Genomic DNA, 22,029 nt, shown 5'->3' on the forward strand with positions numbered 1-22,029 from the left:
CTGTACTCTCAGCTTGGAGGCTGAGGCAGATGGATAAAATGAATAAGATTAGTGAAATAAAAAAGGCGCTGAGTGTACATGTTATGGTTACCTTTTCATTTTCTAAGTCTCTCAGGCTTGTCCCCCACCTCTGTTTTACTTTTATACTGTTTCACTTCTCCTTATTGTTTCTCAATTAATTCTGTGAGTTCTTCCCACCCCAGCCTGTTGTCTGATGGTGTTGGTTCATTTTCTTCACATAATTGCTGATTCTGTTCCTTTATTAAAATACTGTAAGAAAACCAGGCACCGGTGGCTCATGCCTGTAATCCTAGCTTCTCAGGAGGCAGAGATCAGGAGGATCACAGTTCGAAGCCAGCCCAGGCAAATAGTTCACGAGACCCTATCTTGAAAAACCAATCACAAAAAAGGGATAGAATGGCTGGAGGTCTAGGCCCTGAGTTCAAACCCCAGTATGGCCAAAAAACAATAAGAAGATTTTATGCTTTTCTCCTCTTTTCTGTTTGAAACTTAGTCATCATGGAGATCTGCCCACAGTCCTTGGTTTCCTGGCCGTGTTGGCCTGATGGGTTGGTTGGTCATGTGGGCACATGGTGGTGATTCTCCTGCACTTTCCTCCAGTTTCTAGATAGATGGCTTCTTTAGCCATGTGGCGTCTTCCTCTTTTCCCAGCGCTGACACTTCCTCAAGATTTTCACGAATAAGCAACACTTCTAGCTGCTTTCCTCCTGGAGTTGTCCTGGTTCTTCTTCTGCCTTTTTCCCAGGGACTCCCTCTTCAGGATTCACCTCTATCATCTGAGCCTCATGGTCCTTGTCGGATTTGGGAAGTGCATAGGAGTAGGGAAGGGGGAAGTGGGTATTTGGATATCTGAGAGGCAGAGAGTGTCTCCTGCCCAGGTTTCTGGCAGGCCCTGGCTTGGAGTCGGGACTAAGAAGGACATACTGACTACAGGTGTGTTTCTCCTGTTACTGATATTAGATTGCCTGTGTGTTTGCCTTTTTTGCGTCTTTGTGGCCACTTACACTGTTCAGAGGGGCTGTGCAGCTAGAACCTATCTCCAGCCCTCAGCCCTTCAATATTGCATTTATTTCTTGGCTTTGTTACCATTTGATGAAGGGTTCCTACCTTGACATCTCTTTGAGCTTTGAGAATAATTGCTCTTGGGCTCCTGTTTGGGGGAGTGAGAAGTTGCCAGGGAGTAAAATTAATCTCTCTTTCACTGAGCAGCTAGCAGCATTGGTGGGCTTGCTCATCTGAACTGTAGGGTTTGGAAAGGTAGGTTTGAATTTCCCTTCTTTGTTCTGGTTTGCTGGGACTCTACAATGGACTATCCAGACTGTCATGTAGAAACTGGCCACAGATGGCTGTGGAGCCTGTAACAGGCCTGCAGTAACCATTTGTAGCCAGGCGGTGGCTGTTGTGTAATACTGATGGCACTTCTGACAAGGTGCTGCGGTTATACAATTTTGGTCAGCCTGTGTGGGTTATAAAAGCTGAAATTGCTTCAGCACCTGGAAGTGTCTTATGCTGCACACCAGGGCAGTCACGGCATCGCACAGGCCTGGCAGGTCTGATTCAAGGACGCTTGTTTCTGTGAACAGGGTGAGGTTTCATCTAAAGGTAAGACTATTTCTTGGCACAGAAGTGCTCCTTTGGGGGATGTGTCTAACGGGTCTGTCTGTTTCTAAGAGCATGTGACTATTCTGTGTGTGTGTGCATCTGTGACCATGGGTCTGGTTTTCTGTATGTATGTGTGTGTATGTATACATATAAAACTCTTCCTGCTGGTGTGTGCATCTGTGCATGTGCATATAACTGTGTAGGTGGGTAAAGAGAGGAGCCTATGGTTCAAGTTCACTCAGTTGGGTTACTAGAAAATCTCCAAAGTCTTTTTCAATGTTGTCAGACATTATTTAAATATTAACAACTGAATAGTAACATTTATGCAACTGTTAGAAGGCATTGTCCTTCATTAAGTATGTGTGAAAGAATAACAGTAAAACCTCTGTCTGCAGTGGCAGATCCCATGTTTTCCAGATGCATATTTGCCTTATTTTCTTGGTCAAGTCCAGTCTTGGAACTATATTCTTTTATGTTTTCCTAAATAGAGACTATGAGGGGATCAGTGAAAAGCAAAAAGGAGTACAGATTACCCAAACTTCATGGACAGCTGGGGTATCTTTTCTAGCTGAGTACATATATTTTTAGCCTTTTAATTTTTTATATTATAAGAATATTAGGTTCACATGCTGGAGAAAAGCATTACATCTGTGGCATACAATTCTGAATGATTGCACTCTCTGTATTTAGTGGCTTTTTTCTTTTCTGTTTTTGGAGACAGGAACTCACTATGTAGTCCAGGTTGGCCTCCCCATTCTGTTGTGCCAGCCTCCTAGTGCTGAGATTATGATGTGTGCTCTGTGCCTGGCAGTGGAAACATGTTGTTTTTAAGTGAATTTCTTAGGAGGAGCACGTTTCCTTGCAGGAAAGTAAAGAGTGTGACATACAGATGTGGAATGTTTAAAGGGTCGCATTTATGGAAGGTCAGGGAAAAGCCTTGCTGTTTTGCTCACTGTCTACTCTTTTTAACCTGGGGAAGAATTATGGTGTCCCAGCACTGGTAATTACAGTGCACTTTAGGCAAACCTACTATTGGGCCACCAGGTCATCCATCAGGGTAGGTGACATTTCAGAGCTCCCCTTTCCTCATGTTGGGGAGCCTGCAGGGAGGAGGATGTGTAAGTAACTCTTGGTGAAAGGCGATACGGGTCAACAGGGGCAGGCGGGCGGGCAGGAAAAGGCTACTGCAGAAGAGATTTGCAAATGGTGGGAAGTAGGTGGCTGACAGAAGCAAGCAAATGTGCCCAAGTTTAGGAAATGGAGCATCTATATGAATAACTGGGAAATAAGGGGAAGGAGGACTGAGGTCTCTCTGTGGGTGTAAATTTGGCTTTGACACTTGAGGCACAAGGAAAAAGATGAGAGCATTTCAAAGCAAAACTGTATGGTATGAAAAGTGACTCACAGAGAGCTGGTTGACCAGGGAGCACAGGTGAGGCTGAGAATGGTTATTGGAAATGCTTCTCCTGACACATGGGACTCCTCCTGGAGAGGCAGCAGGAGCTGGAGGTGACCCAGCATCCACCGAGGCTGCTGCTTCAGGTGATTTATGGGCTGTGCTGGAAAGCTGGGATGGAGCGGGGGCCAGCACAATGGGGCAGGGTAGTGGGGCCTAGCCATCTTCTGAGGCTCCCTTAGCCTCTGAGGCTGTCTGCATGTTGGGAGGGGAGCATCAAGTAGCAGACCTTCGAGAGAACACTTCCCATGGCTTGACAGCAACTTGGGTTTTTCCTTGGCTTCCTCCAAATGATCTTTAGATGTGACCTTTTCTGGCTGTGCTCTTTAAAACCTTGTTGTATTAGACAGCCAGGAAGGGAACACACCCCACTTGCTTGTGTTCTCAGAATGCTTGCCTAGCCTGCCAGTTCTGTCCTTGGCTTTTGTCCAAGGGCAAACCAACGTCTGCCTCAGTTGCTTTGTTGTGGAATGGAGATAACCCCTCCCAGAATTTTTGTAAGGGTTAAGTGAAGTCATTTTTGTATCTTGGGCATGATAGTACATATACACTTACTTTTGTCTTGTCATTAAAATTCCATATAAAATTAGCTTTTCAGTGGCACCTGTGATGAGTTCTGTTTAATATATTGTCTGTTATAAAGCACACAATATATATATACCTGGGGATGGAACCCAGTGCTTTGCACACACTAGGCAAGTGTTCTGAGCTACACTCTCAGCCGTACGTATAAATTCTGGCCACAAGCTGTACTTTTTGCTGCCCTACCTCTCCTTCCCTTTCATATTCTAGCTATGAGATTTCCCTAAGTGAATCTGGAAGAAAGCGATTGTTCTGGGTGTATGACCAGCTAGCCCACGGAAAAACGTTTAAGTTTCCCTCAAGTATTCGAAGGCCTTTTATGTATTGGACCCTATGCCCCTGCCACTGCACAGTGGGGAAGCTGGACCAAGATGCCTTGTGCCATGGAAATTTGGAAGAGGGACGGCTGACTCTAGAATCTTGGAGGAGGTGGCCTCTTGAGCTCAGACCTGAAACTAGAGATCAGTGTGGTCAGTGTGGGTGGCACCTGAGGCTGGGGAAGAATGGCCAGGATGATGAGGCTGAAGAAGGTCTCCTTAGGGTTCTGTTTAAATTGTTTGGGAAGAAATTTCTGCTCCAAGAGACCAGGCAAGTTAGGCAATATAGCAACTGCTACTTATACCATTAGGTAAGAAAAATAAAGATTGTTGGTGACCTTGTATGTCAAAGCCCACAAGCAAACAAAACAGCTGCTGCTCTGACATTTTACTGCACACAGACTACTTCTCTCCAATCAGACAGTGGGGTAAGTCAGGGTCTTGTCATTTCCACAGCATGGCCATCACCTCTTCTGGCTCATAAACTAATTCTGGCAAAATCATCCATTTCAGATGGATTTAAGAGTGGCTAAGAGGTCCTTCTTTGTCAGGCTTCTGGGGGCCAGATCTCAGACTGTCGGGGTCTTCTGCAGGTAGGGCCTGTTCTGCAGGGTCTTGTTCATTCTGCCACTGTGTTTTCTGCCCCATAAAGTACTTGCTTTCAGTGAAGAGCACTCTTCCCATCCTCCTATGCCCTTGATGTTCCAGGATAATTTGCTACTTTTATCCAGGAGCTCTGTGTCCTCTCTGACCCACTGATAAGGACCCAGAAACCTCTTTGTAGATGATTCAGCAACATTAGCCCTGGGACCCTTCCTCCCACCTTGGAATAGAACCTGCAACAGAACCTGGGTTCCCCTTCAGAAATTTAGGTTTCATCCAGCTTTTTTTTTTGTTTTTGTTTTCAGGACTGAGGTTTGATCTCAGGGCCTCATGCTTGTTAGGCAGGCACTCTACCACTTGAGCCAGAATGCTCCTTTGTTAAGAGAACAAGCCCACAAACCAAGAAAATGGCTGAAGGCTGAGATCCTCTCAATGGTGGTCACTGGGGTAGTATGGTGTAGGGCTTTCGTAGGTGAATTTTGTGAAGAAAGGCTGCTCTGATGCTTATTGTGGGTCTTCTGCACATTGTTGTAGAGGGGACGAGGGTATCTTATCAGTGTCATCCTCTTGCCCCGAATGCTTTGGCAGGTTGTTTCTGTGTGTTAGTTTAAGCTTAGTAAATAACCCAACTTAGTTCAGGCACATGGGTTATGCCTTTGTGTCACTGCACTAAGCCTTAGTTACGTAGTGACTAGACTTGTTTTGACTGGCCCATGGAACAAAGCATTTTACCTTGAAACTCTGGGTGAATTAGTCAGCTGCCTTTGCCGTAATGAAATACCCAAGGCTGGGTAATTTGTAAAGAAAGGAAGTTTATTTACTTCACAGTTCAGAGACTGAAAGTCTGCACAGTATGGGCTGGTTTTGTCCAGGGCTTGGTCAGGCTAGGCAAGACATCAGCTCATGTGGGATGACAATATGGCAGGGGTGTGGGGGAGAGGGAGGGGGAGAAGGAGAGATGCCAGATGGGACAGGACGTCAGAGTATGATTCAGGGGTCAGCTTTGCTCTTTTTTTTGAACTGGAGTTTGAACTACAGGCTTTGTGCTTACAAAGCAGGAATTCTTAACACTTGAGCCACACCTCCAGTCCTCAGCTTTACTGTTAAAACAACCCTCTTACAAGAACTAATGGGGTCCCATGAGAATACTTAATCCCTTCCACAGGCAGTGTTCCCAGTTGCTTCCCACTAGGTTCCTCCATTTAGAGTTCTATACCACTTCTTAACATTGCCACGCCGAGGACCACACTGAGGACTACACTACTCATCACCATACTGAGGACCAGCTCCTAATATGTGAACTTTTGGAGGGACGACCCACACCACGTCTAACTATAGCACTGGGTCACCCTCACCTTACAAAATGTGCTCCGAAGTGTTGCTTGTTTTTCAAGACAGGGTCTCTGCTGCTGTTCAGACTAGCTCTAAGAAATGTGGTTTGTTTAAAGCAATGTAATTGGAAGGGCGGGGAGAGGAAAAAGGTTCTGCAAAGGAAATACTACATTTGTAGTCTTATCAACATTTAATCAATCTTCCTTTAGCATCACCTCTTCCTCAAAAGGTATATGCATAAAGATCTGTGTCAGTAATGACTGCAGGTAACTCATATGTAATAGATTTGAGGTAACTTAAATTCTGGTTCAGTAAGCAACTGTTACATTAAAGCTGCTATACCACCCTCAAACTATCTTTGTCACTATAACAACTAATGCCAAAAAAAAAAATGGTTTCTGTAATAAAATTATGGATGCATCTAAAAACAAAGACAAGTTGTCAAACTCACAGTCCTCCTGCCCCAGCCTCCCAAGTGTTGGTATTATAGGCATGCTGTACCACATAGGAACATTTAAAATAAAAATTCTGTTCAGGGCTGGTAGAGTGGCTCAAGTGGTAGGCAGGCACAAAGCCCTGAGTTCAAACCCCACTACCACACACACTCTCTCTCTCTCTCTCTCTCTCTCTCTCTTCAATGGCGGAGTGCTTGGGCAGCATGGCCCAGGCTCTGGATTTGATCCCTAGAACTACATAAAGAGAAAAAAATTCTGGTCAAGATCCACTGCTTTCTTGACCAACTAGTGGATAACAACTTGCAGTGTGCAAAGTAAGAGCAAGAGTCCTTGAAGTGTTTTGCAGAAAGCCATAGCACAATTGGGTTTTTCTTAGTCTTGGCTTGTGAACATAGTTATCATCAGAAGATCTCATAATAACTACTACTTACAGGTTCTTTCCTTGCTGCTTAGAGCTTGGATGGAATAATTATAGCTAGGATCAGCATCAGAGTTGTCAACTTCCTGAAGTGGGACTCTAAGGTTTAGGTAGCCATTTAGTAGTTTCATTTAAAGTGAGTTGATCGTATATAAGTTGAGGATATTTGTTCTAATAATCTCTTTTTTTAAAACTTGGATTAAAAGCTTTTAGGCCAAATGTTTAGCACTTAACAGAATTGAGTGGAGCAGCCACCATTTAAGTATAATCCTCTAATGATGGGATTTAGGTAGAGAACCACAGATTGGCTTTTCAAAGGTGTGTTATTATTGAACCTGGCTCTGCAGGCCCCTGTTTGTGTCTTGGTAAGGACTAGAGTTCTACCTAACATGTAGGGGTTTTGATGTCCCCACCCCAATGTTTTCCTTCTTAATCATACTCCCACCTGCGTGGATAGGTTTATGTAAGTGGAGGAAATAGCCTTTTCCTGGCCCAGAGTGCCCATCCCCAGTGGGGAGTGATCTGGGGACCACTAGCATAGGAGTGTTTGTGTGTCTGTTAAATATAAGTTCCCAGGCCCCAAAGCAGGGGACATTTTTTAAGTTTGGTAGGATTATAAGTTTTCAAATTATTTCTCTTCCACAATCAAATTTATTGGTTTACCTACAGTAAGTTCATGTATATACAAATGGAGCCCCCAGAATCACAATCCAAATGCTGCTCATTTGTATCACCCCTAAGGGACTTTCTCTTCCTCCCTCCTCCATCCATTGTGCCCTAGGTAGCCCCAGTCTGCTTCTGGTCACTGAAGATTAGTTTTGTTTTTTGGGACTCAGATAGCATGTCTCGTATCTGGCTTAACTCAACAGCTATGCGAATCATCTATCTTGCTGCGTCCAGGAGTTACCTGCTTTTTGCTGTCTAGTAGTATTTCTTTTGATGGACCCACCTTGACGTGTCTGCACTTTACCTGTCGGTAGACCTTTGAGTGTTCCCAGTTTGCAGCTATTATGAACAGAACAACTTTGAACTTGTGTGTATAAGAAATCTGCGTTTTAAAAAAGCTTCCCAGGTGAGTCTTGAGCACAAGAACCACAGATTCTTCTTTCCTGTCCTTTCTCTCTTATTCTTAGATCCTTTGAGAGAACTGTAGGTTTTGTGTTTGGATCACATGACGGATTTGCAGCATGTTTATGTTTTTGAAGTAGTGCCATCTGTCTGGGGGGTAAATGTGTATTTCATTGGTATTTGTTGATCATCTATTCTACACTGAGCTGGGATTATAGGCATGCACCACCAGGCCCAGCTCATGGCTTATTCTTCCAGAGGAGTTTCAGTAACCCTTTCTGTCTGTTTTTTGGGTATTGGTTGATAATATATTAAATTTTTATAGATAAAATACTTGTTGGAAAGTGAATGGATATTAATTTATGAATTCAGTAGCTTTCCTGTTCAGGGATATCGTTGATTTCTCTGGTCATTTAAACTGCTTTGATTTCCTTTAGTAATATTTTATAGTTTTTCTCATAAAGGTCATGCACATATTTTGTTAAATTTTATTCATAATTCCTTAATGTTATCGTTGCCATTTTGAGTAGGATTCCTTCATTCTGTTGTCATCAGGGGCTGGCAGGCTTTTCTGTAAATAACTCAGGTTTAGCTGGGCACCCGTGACTCACGCCTATAATCCTAGCTACTCAGGAGGCAGAGATCAGGAGGATCACGGTTTGAAGTCAGCCTGGATAAATAGTTCATGAGACCCGATCTGTGGCTCAAGTTTAGAGTGCTTGCCTAGCAAGTGTGAGGCTTCAAACCCTAATAACACACTAACACACACACACACACACCCCCTCTCAGGTTTTGTGGGTCATATGATCTTCATTGTTACTCATAATCCTCTGCAAATGTAAAGCCATTTTTAGCTGGAGACCATACAAAAATAAGCCAGGTGGTCATTTGTCAATTTCTGATACAGAGGTTCACTGCTGGCATTTGGGAGATGTTGATTCAAGTGGCCATTCTCTTAAATTTTCAGATCTCTTGATTGCATAGTTGAAAGTTGGTTTTTTAACAAACTTTCCTTCACTTGTCTTTCTTCCCTCATCTTTCTCTGTCAGTGTCCACTGATAGCAGTGATATAGTCATCCTGACTTGTTCCTCACATTAATGTGCCTTCCCTGTCATGGATAGGTTTCATGTAGTAGGAGTATGAAGTGTTATAAATTAGGTACCTTTACAAAAGGATGATACACAATTCTACAAGGTTGGGGGAACTTTCTAACATATAAGCGATGTTCAGCATTGAGAGCCTCGGGTCAGAGAGTGAGGCTGCAGATCCAGCTCTTGCTACTGCAGCTAACTGGCTGGACACAGGTGGACATTATCTTGCGTTTCTGCAACAATCTTAACAGTCCTCAGACACCATGATGAGGTGGCAACCAGAGGAATATTAACAGGAGTTACCCATAGAAAGCAAGCTGTGCCAAGTGCTCCTTTTGGAGGGACAGCATGTGCAAGGGCCAGTGAGCTAGAAGAAGGTGGACATGGGCACCTCAGGAAACCAAAGGACAGCAGACTGGGGTGGAGCTGATAACTGGGAGGGGAGGCTGGAAAGAGCAGCACAGTTACCTTTATACCTGGTGAAGGAGTTTGGGTGCATTCTAGAGCTAATTAGGAAGCTGTCAAAGAGATGATTATTTCTGCAGAAGGATCATGCTGGTTGCCGAATGGACAAGTGTTTACAGCCATGAAGATGGATGATGATTTAAGTGGCCTCTGGGGTGATGCTGATGAGAGACAAGGTGCCATGGGTTCTGGTGGGTGGCAAAGTGGTACAGATGGGGGAGTTCCTGGTCTGAGGAGGGTGCACTCCCCTTACTTTGCTCCTTCTCTGACCACCATTAAGATGATTGCAGTACAGTAAGACAGTGTCCACCTGTGCCCATTCGGGCAGCTGTAGGAACAAGAGGCAGAACCCTTGGAAAAGGCCCTCAGCTGTGGCCCCTGCCCCTCAGAGCTTCCTCAAAAACTAGGAGGGCAAAAACCATCAGCAAGTCTTTCTGGGAAAGTACTTACAGGCCATGCTTACTTGTACAAATAGTTAGGATGGGTTAGAAATACTTTTGTAGAGTTAATGGACAATCAAATAATAATATACTCACCGGCCAAAAATAACGGCCACTTATGTAATGGGAGGCAAGAGATATGCCTAACATATGCAGCAAGTGGAGAATTGCTGTTACGTCATTGTTGTCATCATCAGGGGCTTTGATCTCTCAGCCCCTTCGTTCCTTCTCAGTTGGTCAAGGGCAAAACAGCAAGTGAACTTGCTCGTTTTCATTCTTATTTTGCGAGGAGAAGTAGCAAGAGGAGCCTTGTGGCACCATGGGTTAATTAATTTTCCCCAGTGGTCAGAGACCTTGGGAGATTTCTCTTCTTGTTTCCACACAAATTTGAACACAGATCCTGAGTTTCACTGTGCCCTTACCTCTTTTCTTTCATCTTTTGCTTTTTACCTCTGGACCTTGGCATTTACACAAAGGTTCATCCGGCTGTGGATAAAGCCTCTGATCTTGAGTTGGCGCACAGTGTTTGGCCTTGCTGTCTTCATCAGCCTTGCATACTTGGTGTGGTGTGATCAGTCTTTTGGGGACTTGTCACAGCAGTTTCCAAGGATACTTTTCTGTGTTCAGCAGTCACTGCCTTCCTCCTCTTTCTCCTTCTATTTGTGGTGTTTCTCTCCCCCCTTTCCTATCCACCCCCCCGCCACACACACACACTGCAGTCTTCTTCCTAAAAGCCTTTATCAGAACCTCTGTTCTCTGGATTGAAGGATGTTCAGCAGCAAGCTTGAACATCCTAGATGTTCCACCTCCTAGATGCTACTAGCTCTGTCCTAGTTGTGATGACCAAAAATGCCTCCAGACCCCCCTACCCCCACTTCCCGGAGAGCACAGTGACCCCAGGTTGAGAACTGCTGCTTTGAGTACATGTGGATATGATACCAAATGAAATGCTAACCAGAAGAGCCAACTCAGAAGTGTGGTGTCTGCACCCAGTTCTGGTTTTTTGGGTTTTGTTTTTTTTTTTTTGGAAGCACTGGGTCTTGAACTCAGGGCCTCATGCTTGCTAGGCTTGCTAGGCAGGCCTACCACTAGAGCCACTCCAACAGCTCTGTTTGTTTTGTTTTCCCTTTTTGCCTTCTTGACTACCAAACTCTTAAGTTTTGCATAATCTTTGTCTTGTTTAGGTGTCATCCCCTCTCCCTTTCCTCATCCAAAGTACTTGGTGAATGAAAGTGTCCCAGGAAGAATTTCTTTACAGAAATTTTCCTACTTGGATTTCCACACTCCCTAGCCTGGGCAGCTTGGTGGATTACTCCTTCTTGGTGGAGTAAACTAATTGGTGGTGAGAATTGATATCACCCTTGAGTGCCTGTGAGTACACTCTGCCCCTCTGCCTGCTTCTCTATGAAAATCCCAGCACACCAGGCACGTTACATTGAATGCGTGCCAGCCTCTGCAGGATCCTTTGTACCCTCTCATATTTGAAGCCAAGCTCCCCAAGACTTATTAATTGAGGGTGGGTCACTTTCATTGTCCAGATCATACTTCATGGTTTGAAATTGAGTTTTAATTTTCTGCTGCTTTTCTGAAACTTGACTGTATAGAATTGTTCTGAAGCTTCCCACTTTTGGCTTTTTTTTTTTTTTTAATAGATTTTCCCTTTAGTTAGGAGTATTAGGTTATTTCTTTATTGAATGTCAGAACCCTCAAGGTTCCCTCAGGTTTGTAAGATCCATCTTGAGTCTAGTAGTGTTGCCTTTTCTCTTCCTACCTCCCACCCTTGTTTTTGTCATTTTTACCTCCCTTTTTTGGGCGAAGGGAAGGTTTTGGTTTCTTTTTTAGGCTTATGTTGTCATTTGACTGGTACTGAGTGTTTTGACCTTTTTTCTGTGACAGTTGAGCCCATTTAAAACTCATTTGTCTGCCTTCCTGGAATTCCGTGTGACCATTTAATCTGAGGGTTCCCCGCCCCCTGCCTTTAATGCTTGTAATGCCTCTCTTGCCTTCCATGGGGTACATGTACGGAATTCAGAATTATTTTGACACTGCAAGTATCACGTTGTCCAGTGTCGTAGCCACTAGCCACAGTGGCCTTCCAAATTTTAATTAATTACAGTTCACTTCCTCACAACACTAGCTATACTTGAAGTGCTCAGCAGCCACATGTGGCCAGTGAGGACTTTTGGACAGAGCAGATACAGAGCATTTCTGTCACTGCAGAAAGTTCTGTTAGGTGATGAGTCCTACACCATGACTTATGTCAGAGGAATACATTAGCTGTTTGTTTTTTTTTTTCTCCCCAGTATTGTGATATTTTGGGTGATTCAGTTCTGTGGTCCCTCTCCCCGGGGGCAAATCAGAATCATTGTGTGACTATAATGAAGAGAGTGGTTCCTGGAAAATGTAGGTGATATATTTTGGATGTCTGAGTATAACTGATACTGTGTCTGCACCTGTGTGTGTGGGTGTGTGTAGGAACTGGACAGCCTTTGGTCTTGTGTCGTTTGTGTGCTTTGAGGTGATTTGCCTGCACTGTCTCTTGCAGGTGCTAAGAAATGATGCTCACAAGTCTCATCTGTGTGTGAGAATCCCGTGCTGCAGGTACCAGAAGAGCCAGCTGATCTCAAAAGCTTGAACAAGCCCTCACTGCAGGCACTCCAGGCCAGCGGCCGTGCAGAACTGCTGGGCTTCTCTTCTCTTGATGATGGGTATTGGCAAGAACACCACATCCAAATCAATGGAGGCTGGGAGTTCCACCGAAGGCAAATACGAAGACGAGGCGAAGCACCCCACTTTCTTTACTCTTCCGGTAATGATACTCCTTGCCTTCTAGTCTTCTTAGGTCACTTGAAAGTAGCTTCAACATAGGCTCTGAAACTTGTGTGAAAAGTGAATGTTGAGGCATTGACAATCAAGTGCCTCTCATGTGACACTGTCTTTGGATTGACTCCAGTGTTCACTGTCCTCTCAGCCTGAGCCAGCTGCTGGGGTTAACTCTAGGAAAGAGGTTTTAAAACTGGCTCAGTGCTTACTGGGCCAGAAAGGCTTAATTAAGGCTTAATTTTCCCTCCAAAAATGTGCTCTTATGAAATACCTTGTGACTCAACCTCTATTTGGATTGCAAGGTGGGAAGATGAGTGAGTGACACGTTGTTTGAACCCAGCAACCATTGGTGCTGGGGTGGCAGTGTCCAGGAAAGAGATACTTGTATCTGAAGAAGTATTGTCAGTCAGATAAGGCTGAGCTCACCATTCATTACATTCAGTACTAATGTTTATTCCCAGATGTAGGATTATGACTTGATGCGTATACAGTTACCTAAAAGTGTTGGTTTACAAAAGGGAAAAAAGGCTGCTTAGAGAGAACTTGTTTCAACGTGTTTTTGTCTTAACAGTGGAAATGTGGTGGTTAATGGCAAGAATACCATACTAGGATTCCTTAAAAATGTGGTTCTGGGCCAGGAGTGGTGTAATCACAGTTACCCCCAAGGTAGTAATTGGGAGGATCAAGGTCAAGGTCAGCCCAGGCAAAAAGTCAGTTGAAGCCCCACTTCAACAAACAATCTGGGTATGGGGGTGTGCCACTGTAATCCCAGCTACATGGAAGGTAGTTTGAGTGGGCTCCTGGGATAAAACCATGAGATAGTGGTGTTTGAGAACACCAGGTCCTGTGTTCAAACCCTGTTACTGCCTACTTCTCCCTGATTCATACCTCTCCCCTCCCCTGCAAAAAAAAAAAAGTGCTTCCAGAATTTGCCTCCTCATAGCCTCACTCAGTACGAAGAACATGAATGTAGCGTCTTTTAAGTGTTTGGTTTGACTACTTGCTTAGGCATTTTGAATTTTACCTTATTAGCTCACAGAGGGGTTCCACTGGTTGTACAGCTGGCATCACTGTGTTCTTTTTTGCAATAGGTTCTCTGTAATGTTAAAGACTCAGTGTTGACACAGGTTTCTGCAAGGAGGGGCAGTACAGCTTATTCCTTGGTCTGTTCAGGTTTGGCTAAGACACTGAAGAGTGGAGCAGAATGTTTCTTGTGTGGATACCGACTTGTCTGTGTTGCAGCTTTTTTGCCTGAGATCCCAGCAGGTCATCATTCACTCCCAGCCTCCTTCACTTCAGAGACAAGAAGTTGTTACCACTCAGTCGCCTTGCAATTATTGTCTAGGGTTTTAGGTTTACTTACTTTAGCATTGAAATTGTGATATTTTATAATTAGCACTTAAATTCACTGGCACATACTGTCAGCTTTTTTTAGTACCTGTTGTCTCATGCATCTTTCTCTTTTATTTGAAAATCCACTGAGGGTCTGAGAATGGTGATTGTCTTAGTCTTTGTGCATCTGAAAATTATTGTAGTTTTGCTCTCAACCTTTAATTTTATTTTCTTGGTGGTACAGGGATTTGAACTCAGGGTCCTGTGCTTGCTAGGCAGGCACCCTACCACTTGAGCAGTGCCTCTAGCCCTGCCCTTCACTTTTCTTTGGAACTGTAGTTTGCACAGGGCTTCATGCTTGCAAAGCAGGCACCTTAATGCTTGAGTCACATCTCTTGTCCATTTTGCTCTGGTTGTTTTGGAGATGGGATCTTGTGTACTATTAGCCTGGTCTGGCCTCCCAGTCTTAGCCCCACCACAAGTAGTTAGGGTTGCAGGTGTGAGCCACTGGGGCCTGGCTGTACTTTACTTTTAAAAGAACTTCTGTAAACTGTATTCTTGAACTTCTCGATCTGTCTGTGTTTCTCTGTAACTGATGCCTCATGATTTAGGTATCCTTGCCCAGGGCTACCTTCTGGATGAGCCCCACAGTATTTTCCAGTTTTCTGATTTGTGTATAGTTATGTTTTTTTGTTTGTTTTTTTCTTGCAGTACTGAGGCTTAAACTCAGGGCCTACACCCTGAGCCACTCCATCAGCCCTTTTTTGTGAAAGGTTTTTTTGAGATAGGGTCTCATGAACTATTTGCTGGGAAACTGCAATCCTTAGGATTAGCCAGGTGTGAGCCACCTGCACCTGGTGCTTGTTTTTGGTGGCATTGAGGTTTGAACTCAGGGCCTCAAAGTTGCTAGGCAGGTGCACTACCACTTGAGCCACTCCAGCAGCCCTTTTTTGTGTTGGGCAATTTTCTAGATAGGGTCGCATGAACTATTTGCCCAGGCTGGCTTGGGACTATGATCCTCCTGATCTCTGCCTCCTGAGTACCTTGGATTACAGGTGGAGCCACCAGCACCTGGCTTATGTTGAATTTTTATTTCAGTGATGATTCCACTTGGCTGATTTCTGCTTATCTTTTAGTTATCTTCCCCTTGTCTCCCTCCCTGCCAGTTTCTTATGTGGGTGGATTTGTTTTGTTTTGCTTTTGAGACGGGGTCTTGCTGTGTCCCCAGGCTAGCCTCCAACTTGCAGTCCTTCTGCTTCAGCCTTCTGAGTAGCTGGGATGACAGGCATGTACCACCATGCCCAGCTGTTGGTTTGTTCTTAACGTGTTTCTTAATTTGCAAAATGAAGACCCCTGATGTACTTCTTTCAAAGTCTCAAAGTCTGTCTCCACTTGTCGTCTTTTCCTCTGGAGTCTTTCAGGATTTTTGTTTTCTTTTTCTCTGTGCTTCTGCAGTTTATATTTTACTGTCCTGGATCAATTCAAGACCAGTTGTACAGTGGAAACTTTGTATAGAGTACCAACCATGACATGTAGTTGCAGGGAGGCCTGGCTGGCCCCTGGTGTTGAGCAGTGAACCTGGTTTAGGCTCCATTCTGTGTGTCTGTGTGTTGGAGGGGTCCCTGTTCTCCACTGAAGCCCACGGCTGCCTGGCTGATGTAACTCAGAGGCAGACATAAATATCATGTAACTGTAATGTTGATTTAGCACCAGAACAGTTTAATTAAGGATGTTACAGAGTTTTTATTCCAGTCTAGGGCTATAAACGGAAGCATTAAAAAGGGGAAGAAAATTGTCTTAAAGTTGTGCTAAATTGAGCTGCAGAGAGGAGTAATAGAGTCGGAGTCGTGGAACTGGGCTAAATGCCAAGGAGGCAGAGTGGTGAGCCAGTGAGATGACTTAGAACCAGCAGTGCTGAAGGAGGGTTTTAACTGAGCTGCCTCAAAGCAGATGAAAACTAGAAGGTGAAATAAAAGAAGGAAAACATGAAAACGAAAACTCTCCAAGAATATTTATAAGGAAATAGTTCATGTGGTAGAATTTAAGGTAGTGGAAAATTTTATTAGAAAATATGCTGAACGGCCGGGTGCTGGTGGCTCATGCCTGTCATCCTGGCTACTCACAAGAGCTAGGAGGGTCTCAGAGGCAGAGATCAGGAGAATCGCAGTTTGAAGCCAAACCTGGGCAAATAGTTCAAGAGGTCTTATCTTGAAAAAACCCTTCAGTAAAAAGGGCTGGTGGAGTGGCTCAAGGTGTAGACCCTAAGTTCAAGCCCCAGTACCACACACACAAACACACACAAAACCTCCCAAAAACAGTAACAAAATGTTCTGTGCAGACAGGTATGTGGGGTGCCTTTGGGAAGCCCCAGGGCACAGTGGCCAGGATTCACATTGGCCCAGGAAATTATGTTCATCCACACCAAGCTGCAGAATAAAGAATATGTGATTGAGGCCCTGTGCAGGGCCAAGTTCAAGTTCCCTGGCCACCAGAAGATCCACATCTCAAAGAGTGGGGCTCTATCAGGTTTAATGCAGATGAAACTGAAGACATGGTACTGAGAAGCAGCTCATCCCTGAGGGCTGTGGGGTCAAATATATGCCTAATCATGGTCCTCTGGACAAGTGGTAAGCCCTGCACTCGTGAGGGCTTCCCACTGTACTGTCCCCTCGTTAGTCACCTTAATCTCGCTCAGCAGTAAATCATCTTGCTCACTTAAAAAAAAAAGAAAATATTTGTAATATAATAAGAACAGGAATGCTGTACTGTGTATATTTAATCACCAGTGAAATTGCTACCCTAACAAAACTGAAAAAACCTGTGAGTAGACCATCTTGAATGATTTGCTTGTGGACAGGACAGAGGTGGAAGCTTGGAGTGTGGTCACCTTTCTGCTCATGGGGTATATGCAGGTGTGCTCCTCATTCAGCCCACAAGGTTCACACACTGATCTCATAGATCTGGACAGCCTAGAGCTCAAAGTGGCTGTAAACTCTTCTACTGGTCCTGTGAAGGTAAAATGCAGGGATTTACCCAAACCATCTAATTCATAACACGTATTAATTTCATGGCATTGTCATCAATCCCATCATAAAAGACTTATGTCCCCAAGGGGCTTACAGCTAGGTAAGCAGGTAGGAGCTGACTAGAAGCAACACTGATACAAGGTGTAAATGCCTGTCAGACCGTTCATACTGAGATTAACAGATGTTCTTAATGGGCTGGGAGCATAGCTCAAGATAGACTGCGTGCTTAGCATGTATGAGGCCCTGGGTTCAATCCCAGCACTATTTAAAAAAAAACAAACAAGTAAGGGATAGTGATTTAACTGCTATAGTTGATTCTGGGGTGAAAATGAGGGTACAGCATTTTTTGTGTGAGCAACTTGCTGACTCAGGGTGATTTTGTTTTGTTTCTTTCCTTCTCTTAGATTGTGGCCCCCCAACAGACAAAAGTCCCTGATCTCATGGAGGAGTTCTGTCCCAGAGTGTGAAATGGGCAAGACACTGTAGAAACAAGTAAATTTGTAGATGATGGTAGATATCAGTGAGTAAACATCTGTAAGGAAGAAAAAAAACCAGGAAGGTGGGTTAGGGTGTTGTTCAGTGACTCAGAGAGACTGCACCAACAAGGTGACATTTCAGGAAAGACTTCGAGGAGTGTAGGAAAGCCCCTCTTATCAGTGTGTGGGCTACAAGTGCAAAAGCCCTCAGGCTGGCAGGAAGGTGCCTGGTGTGAGTGGGTAGCAAGTATTGTTGGCCTCAGGACTGGAATTAGGATTTTGAACAGCTGTTGGAGGGCTATGAGCAAAGCAGGCATGTGACATGATGTGCTCAGCCTGGCCACTGAGTGGGAGCCAGCTGCAGAGCAGAAGCGGAGGCCAGGCAGGAGCTGACTCCACAGGCAGGTGAGCTGATGCTCTCCAGCCAGGGTGCTAGCCACTTGGAGGTGGGGGGGAGTTGACAAGCCCGAGGATAACCTGCTGCTGGGCTAGATGATCACGGAGTATGGAGTAAGAGTCTAATTCCTCTGTTTTCCCTGAGTGTCTGGAAGGACAGTTTGTCTGGTGCCAAGATAGAGAACAGTGGAGGACAGTCGGAAGGGAAGCATCAGTTTTGGTGGTAGAAAATTGGATTTGAAGTTGTGGTATTCCAGGCAGAAGCATGACTGGGGCTATTACTGGGAGGCAGCAATGTGGAGATGGCATTTAAGGCCAGGGCACTGGGCAGCATCACCAGGGATATTTGTTGCCAAGGAAGAAAGAGGCTGAGGAAGGCCAGCAGAGGGGGCAGCGAAGGTGTGTTTGGCACCTGAGTGTATTGGTGTTCACATGTCAGTGAAGCAACAAACACAAACCAAACCCAGCATGCTTTTTTATTCAGAAATTGGTGTGGGGAAGTAATGAGTTAATAGACCATGGAGCTAAAAAACTCCATTTTTTCACGATGCTCTGTATTCACCTATAGTCATGAAAGCACCCATCCCTCTGCATTGAGCAGTCTTTCCCTCTTGTCTTGTGTCAGCCAAAGTGGAGATTCCAGGTCTCAGGGCCACCAGATGTGAGTACTGCTAACACTGTATCTCTAGCACAGAAGACAACTTCCTGATTCACCTGTAGGAAGGGGGTTGAGAACCCTCAGACACAGGCAGTGTGACTCAGGCTATGTGTTTGATTCACCCCAGCAGTCCTGGCTTACTGGCTTTCGCTCCTGCATTATGTGGTAGACCTCACTGTTATTCTCACAGAGGCCTTCATTTGGATGATACTTTATATGATCACCTTATTACACCAAACCTTAGAATGTGAAGTTGCTGAAAGCATAGGTAAGCTCTTCAGGAGAAACATTTTGAAAATTCTTGTGATTAGACTTACAAACTCTGATTGCAAGAGCAATACATGCTTATATTAGGAAAAGTGGGAAGCATAGGAAAGCACTTAGAAGAGTTCTGAACTGGGTGGTTATGAAATTGATCTGCAAGCAGGTTGATCCCCTCCCTCCACTATTTTTAGTAACTGTAAGGACTGTGAGGAGCAACCCTAACTCAGGAGGAAGGTGTTGGGAGGAGAAGGGGCAGCTGGAAGTGGGCCAGGAGCCTTAAAAAGGGGAAGGAGCTCTCCTGGAAGAGACTCCTGTGGAAACCTGGGCTGATGAGTGTGCTGAGCAGGTAGGTAGGAGATTATAGATAGAGTTTGAATTTACTACTGGTAACCAGGATTGATGAGAGGAAATGCTCTGGACGGGTCAGAATTGAACAACCAAGCCTTTTCTGTTAGAAAAGAATTTTGAAAAGGAATGTCAATGTATGCTTTGAAATGAGAACATTGAGAAGAAGGGATGCAAATGAAGGCTTTTATACAGGGCAAGACTGTCTTACCCCTTCTTTCTTTGTAAGCTTTTCCTTTTTTTTGGTGGTACTGGAGATTGTACTCAGAGCTTTGCACTTGCTAGGCAAGCGCTCTACCGCTTGAGCTATGCCTCCCACCCCCTGCCCTTTTTTAGTTATTTTTCAGATAGGGTCTGGTGTTTTGCCTGAGGCTGGCCTCCCACTTAGCGCCACACCACCCAGTTTCTTTCTGAGATGGGGTCTCTCAATAACACCCTCCCCTAACCTCCTCCCACCCAGCCCCAACCTCAGTCCTCCAGGTCTCTATCTCCCCAGTAGCTGGGATTATAGATATCAGTCACCACACCCCATTTGCTGTTCTTAGAAAATAATTTTTCTGCTCTGATTTTGAGGTTTCAGATAATTTCTTACTCTTTGCAGACTATTTAGAAAATATTTTTAAATTTGAATAGAGTTTTGGAAATATCAGCATACTGGTGTCTATTCTGCTGTTGTTTTTTTCACCTTCTAACATATTGTGGATGATGTTCTATATATACCTGTGTCAGTATATAGAAGGAGTCATTCTTTTTTATAACTGCAGAGCACCATGAGGCTGACATACCATAATTTGTTTAATTTCTGTTGGTGGACATCTAGATTGTTTCTTTCTCTCTTTTTTTTTTTTTTTTGCAGTACTGAGGCCTGAGCTCAAGGCCTACACCTTGAGCCACTCCACCAGCACTTTTTCATGATGGGTTTTTTCAAGATAGGGTCTCAGGAACTATTTGCCTAGGCTGGCTTTGAACCTTGATCTTCCTGATCTCTGCCTCCTGAGTAGCTAGGATACGGGTGTAAGCCACCAACACCCAGCTTAGATTGTTTCTTATGTTTTGCCATTACAAATATGAGTGCAGTGACCAACCTAGCATAGAAGTCATTTCACTCAGAAGTGTGCTGAAGGATCCCTTTCCAAGAGTGGGGTTGTTGGGCAATGTGGAACGGCACCACCAAACTGCTGTCTGGTAAGGTCGGTTTGCCAGCAGTGTGCAAATGGCCTGTTCTCCAAGTGCTTGCAGCAGAATGCTGGGTCTCCGCCAATGTAGTGGGTAGAAACGGCTTCTCATTTTGGTTTTAATTTGCATCTCAGGAGTGAGGTTGATCATCTTCTCCCCAGTTAGTAAACAAATAGAATATGAAGAGTACATTCTATGAATAGTGGTGGTGAGGACACCCATGATTCACAGGCCAGAGCCAGTGGGCATGGGGAGAGAAGTACAGTAGTCAGTGATGCTAGGTGAGTGCAGACCCTGTGGTGCCCATGGGTCTTACCAGTTTTTATCCCTTCTGTATTTGTTACATATCAGAGCTGAGTTTGGTGTCTATAATGTGCTCCTTTCGGGTGGAGTGCTTCTACCTGCTGGGTGCCTTTAGGATCTGTTCTGGAATCAGTTTGAGGACAGGGCCCACAGGAGCATTGGCTTGGTCTGTTTTCTGCTGCTAATAGTGTGGTACTACAGATTAGGTAGGTTACAAGAAGAGTTTATTTGGGCTCATGGTTCTGGCCCAAGTTTTGAAAGGCTGGATTCAGTGATGGTCTTTTTGCCTGCTGAGTTTGGAAGCTGTTCAGAGCACCATATGACGAGAGACGGGATGTTCTAGAGACCTACCAAACCAGCCGGTACAGCAGACCCACCCTCAGGATAACTCATTGATCCCGTCTGTTAAATCACATGATTGATTACATGTTTGTAAGGACCTCTTAAAGGTCCTGCCCATTCCCACCTTTTAATATTTTATAATGGGGAATGAATTTCAACATGAGTTTTGGGGGGAACACACTGTATTCAGACCATAACAGACATCTCTAGTTAACTGTTTATGTGTCTCACCTAGGAAAGAAGATACTAGTGAAATGGCTGACCCAGTGCCTGGCTTGAATATCTGCCAGGCTAACTTAGCTACCCCCACCACCATCCATCCTGGGCTTTGTGTGGGAAAGGAACACAGTCTGCACAGGACTTCAGTGTGAGCCAGCAACAGGCAGATCATCCCACCAGCTCTGAGTGCTCCTTGAAAGATACATGGCACTAGGGACAGATGGAACACACCTGGAACTCTGAGGGTGCTGTGGCTGCTTTGGCTCCAGGAGCCCTGTGGAGAGGACCAGGGATGGGTGTTGCAGGGGCCGAGATTCGATTGTACTATCTGCTGATGGTTTTGCTTGCATTTGGCCCCCAGGAGTGTCACAAGGCACAAGTCTGAAGAGGCAGCGAAAGCAAGATTAGAGTCCAGTATTGCTGCATGAACCAGTTTCAGGGTAGCTAGTAAGCAGGAGGCCCTGAATTAGGTTCCTAGTATTGCCAAAAATATATATAATTATGTTCTTACAAAAATCAGTTAAGCCAGGTGCCAGAGGCTCACACCTGTAATCCAGCTGCTGAGGAGGTAGAGATCAGGAAGCCAGTTTGGGTAAATAGTTTGAGAGACTCTATCTTGAAAATACCTAACACGAAAATGGCTGGTGGAGTGGCTCAAGGTATAGGCCCTGAGTTCAAGCCCCAGTACCAGGGGAAAAAAAATCAGTTAATTTGGGGGAAGTTTATTACTACTCTGAAAGTGATTGGTTTAATATTAAGTGGTTCCTGTAGCTTTGAGACTCTGTTACCATGCTTGATGCATTATACCAGATGTTGAC

General features: G+C 44.6%; 1 protein-coding gene across 8 annotated transcripts in view; it reads left to right on the top strand.

The window, feature by feature from the left end:
* Positions 1 to 22,029, top strand: part of Slc23a2 (solute carrier family 23 member 2) — a 105,186-nt gene that overhangs the window by 36,520 nt on the left and 46,637 nt on the right. For 6 of the 8 annotated variants that reach the window (XM_074074391.1, XM_074074392.1, XM_074074389.1 and 3 more), the window contains one exon: positions 12,397 to 12,660. The exons of 1 other annotated variant lie outside the window; for it this stretch is intronic. In XM_074074391.1, the coding sequence (XP_073930492.1) occupies positions 12,553 to 12,660 (108 nt within the window). In that variant the 5' untranslated portion in view covers positions 12,397 to 12,552. Of the gene's footprint in view, positions 1 to 1,495; positions 1,624 to 12,396; positions 12,661 to 22,029 lie in introns of those variants that run through there. One more of the 8 variants, XM_020184032.2, reaches the window with a different exon arrangement.

The sequence above is a fragment of the Castor canadensis genome, chromosome 5 (genome assembly GCF_047511655.1).
Source record: "Castor canadensis chromosome 5, mCasCan1.hap1v2, whole genome shotgun sequence".
Classification (NCBI taxonomy): Eukaryota; Metazoa; Chordata; class Mammalia; order Rodentia; family Castoridae; genus Castor; species Castor canadensis.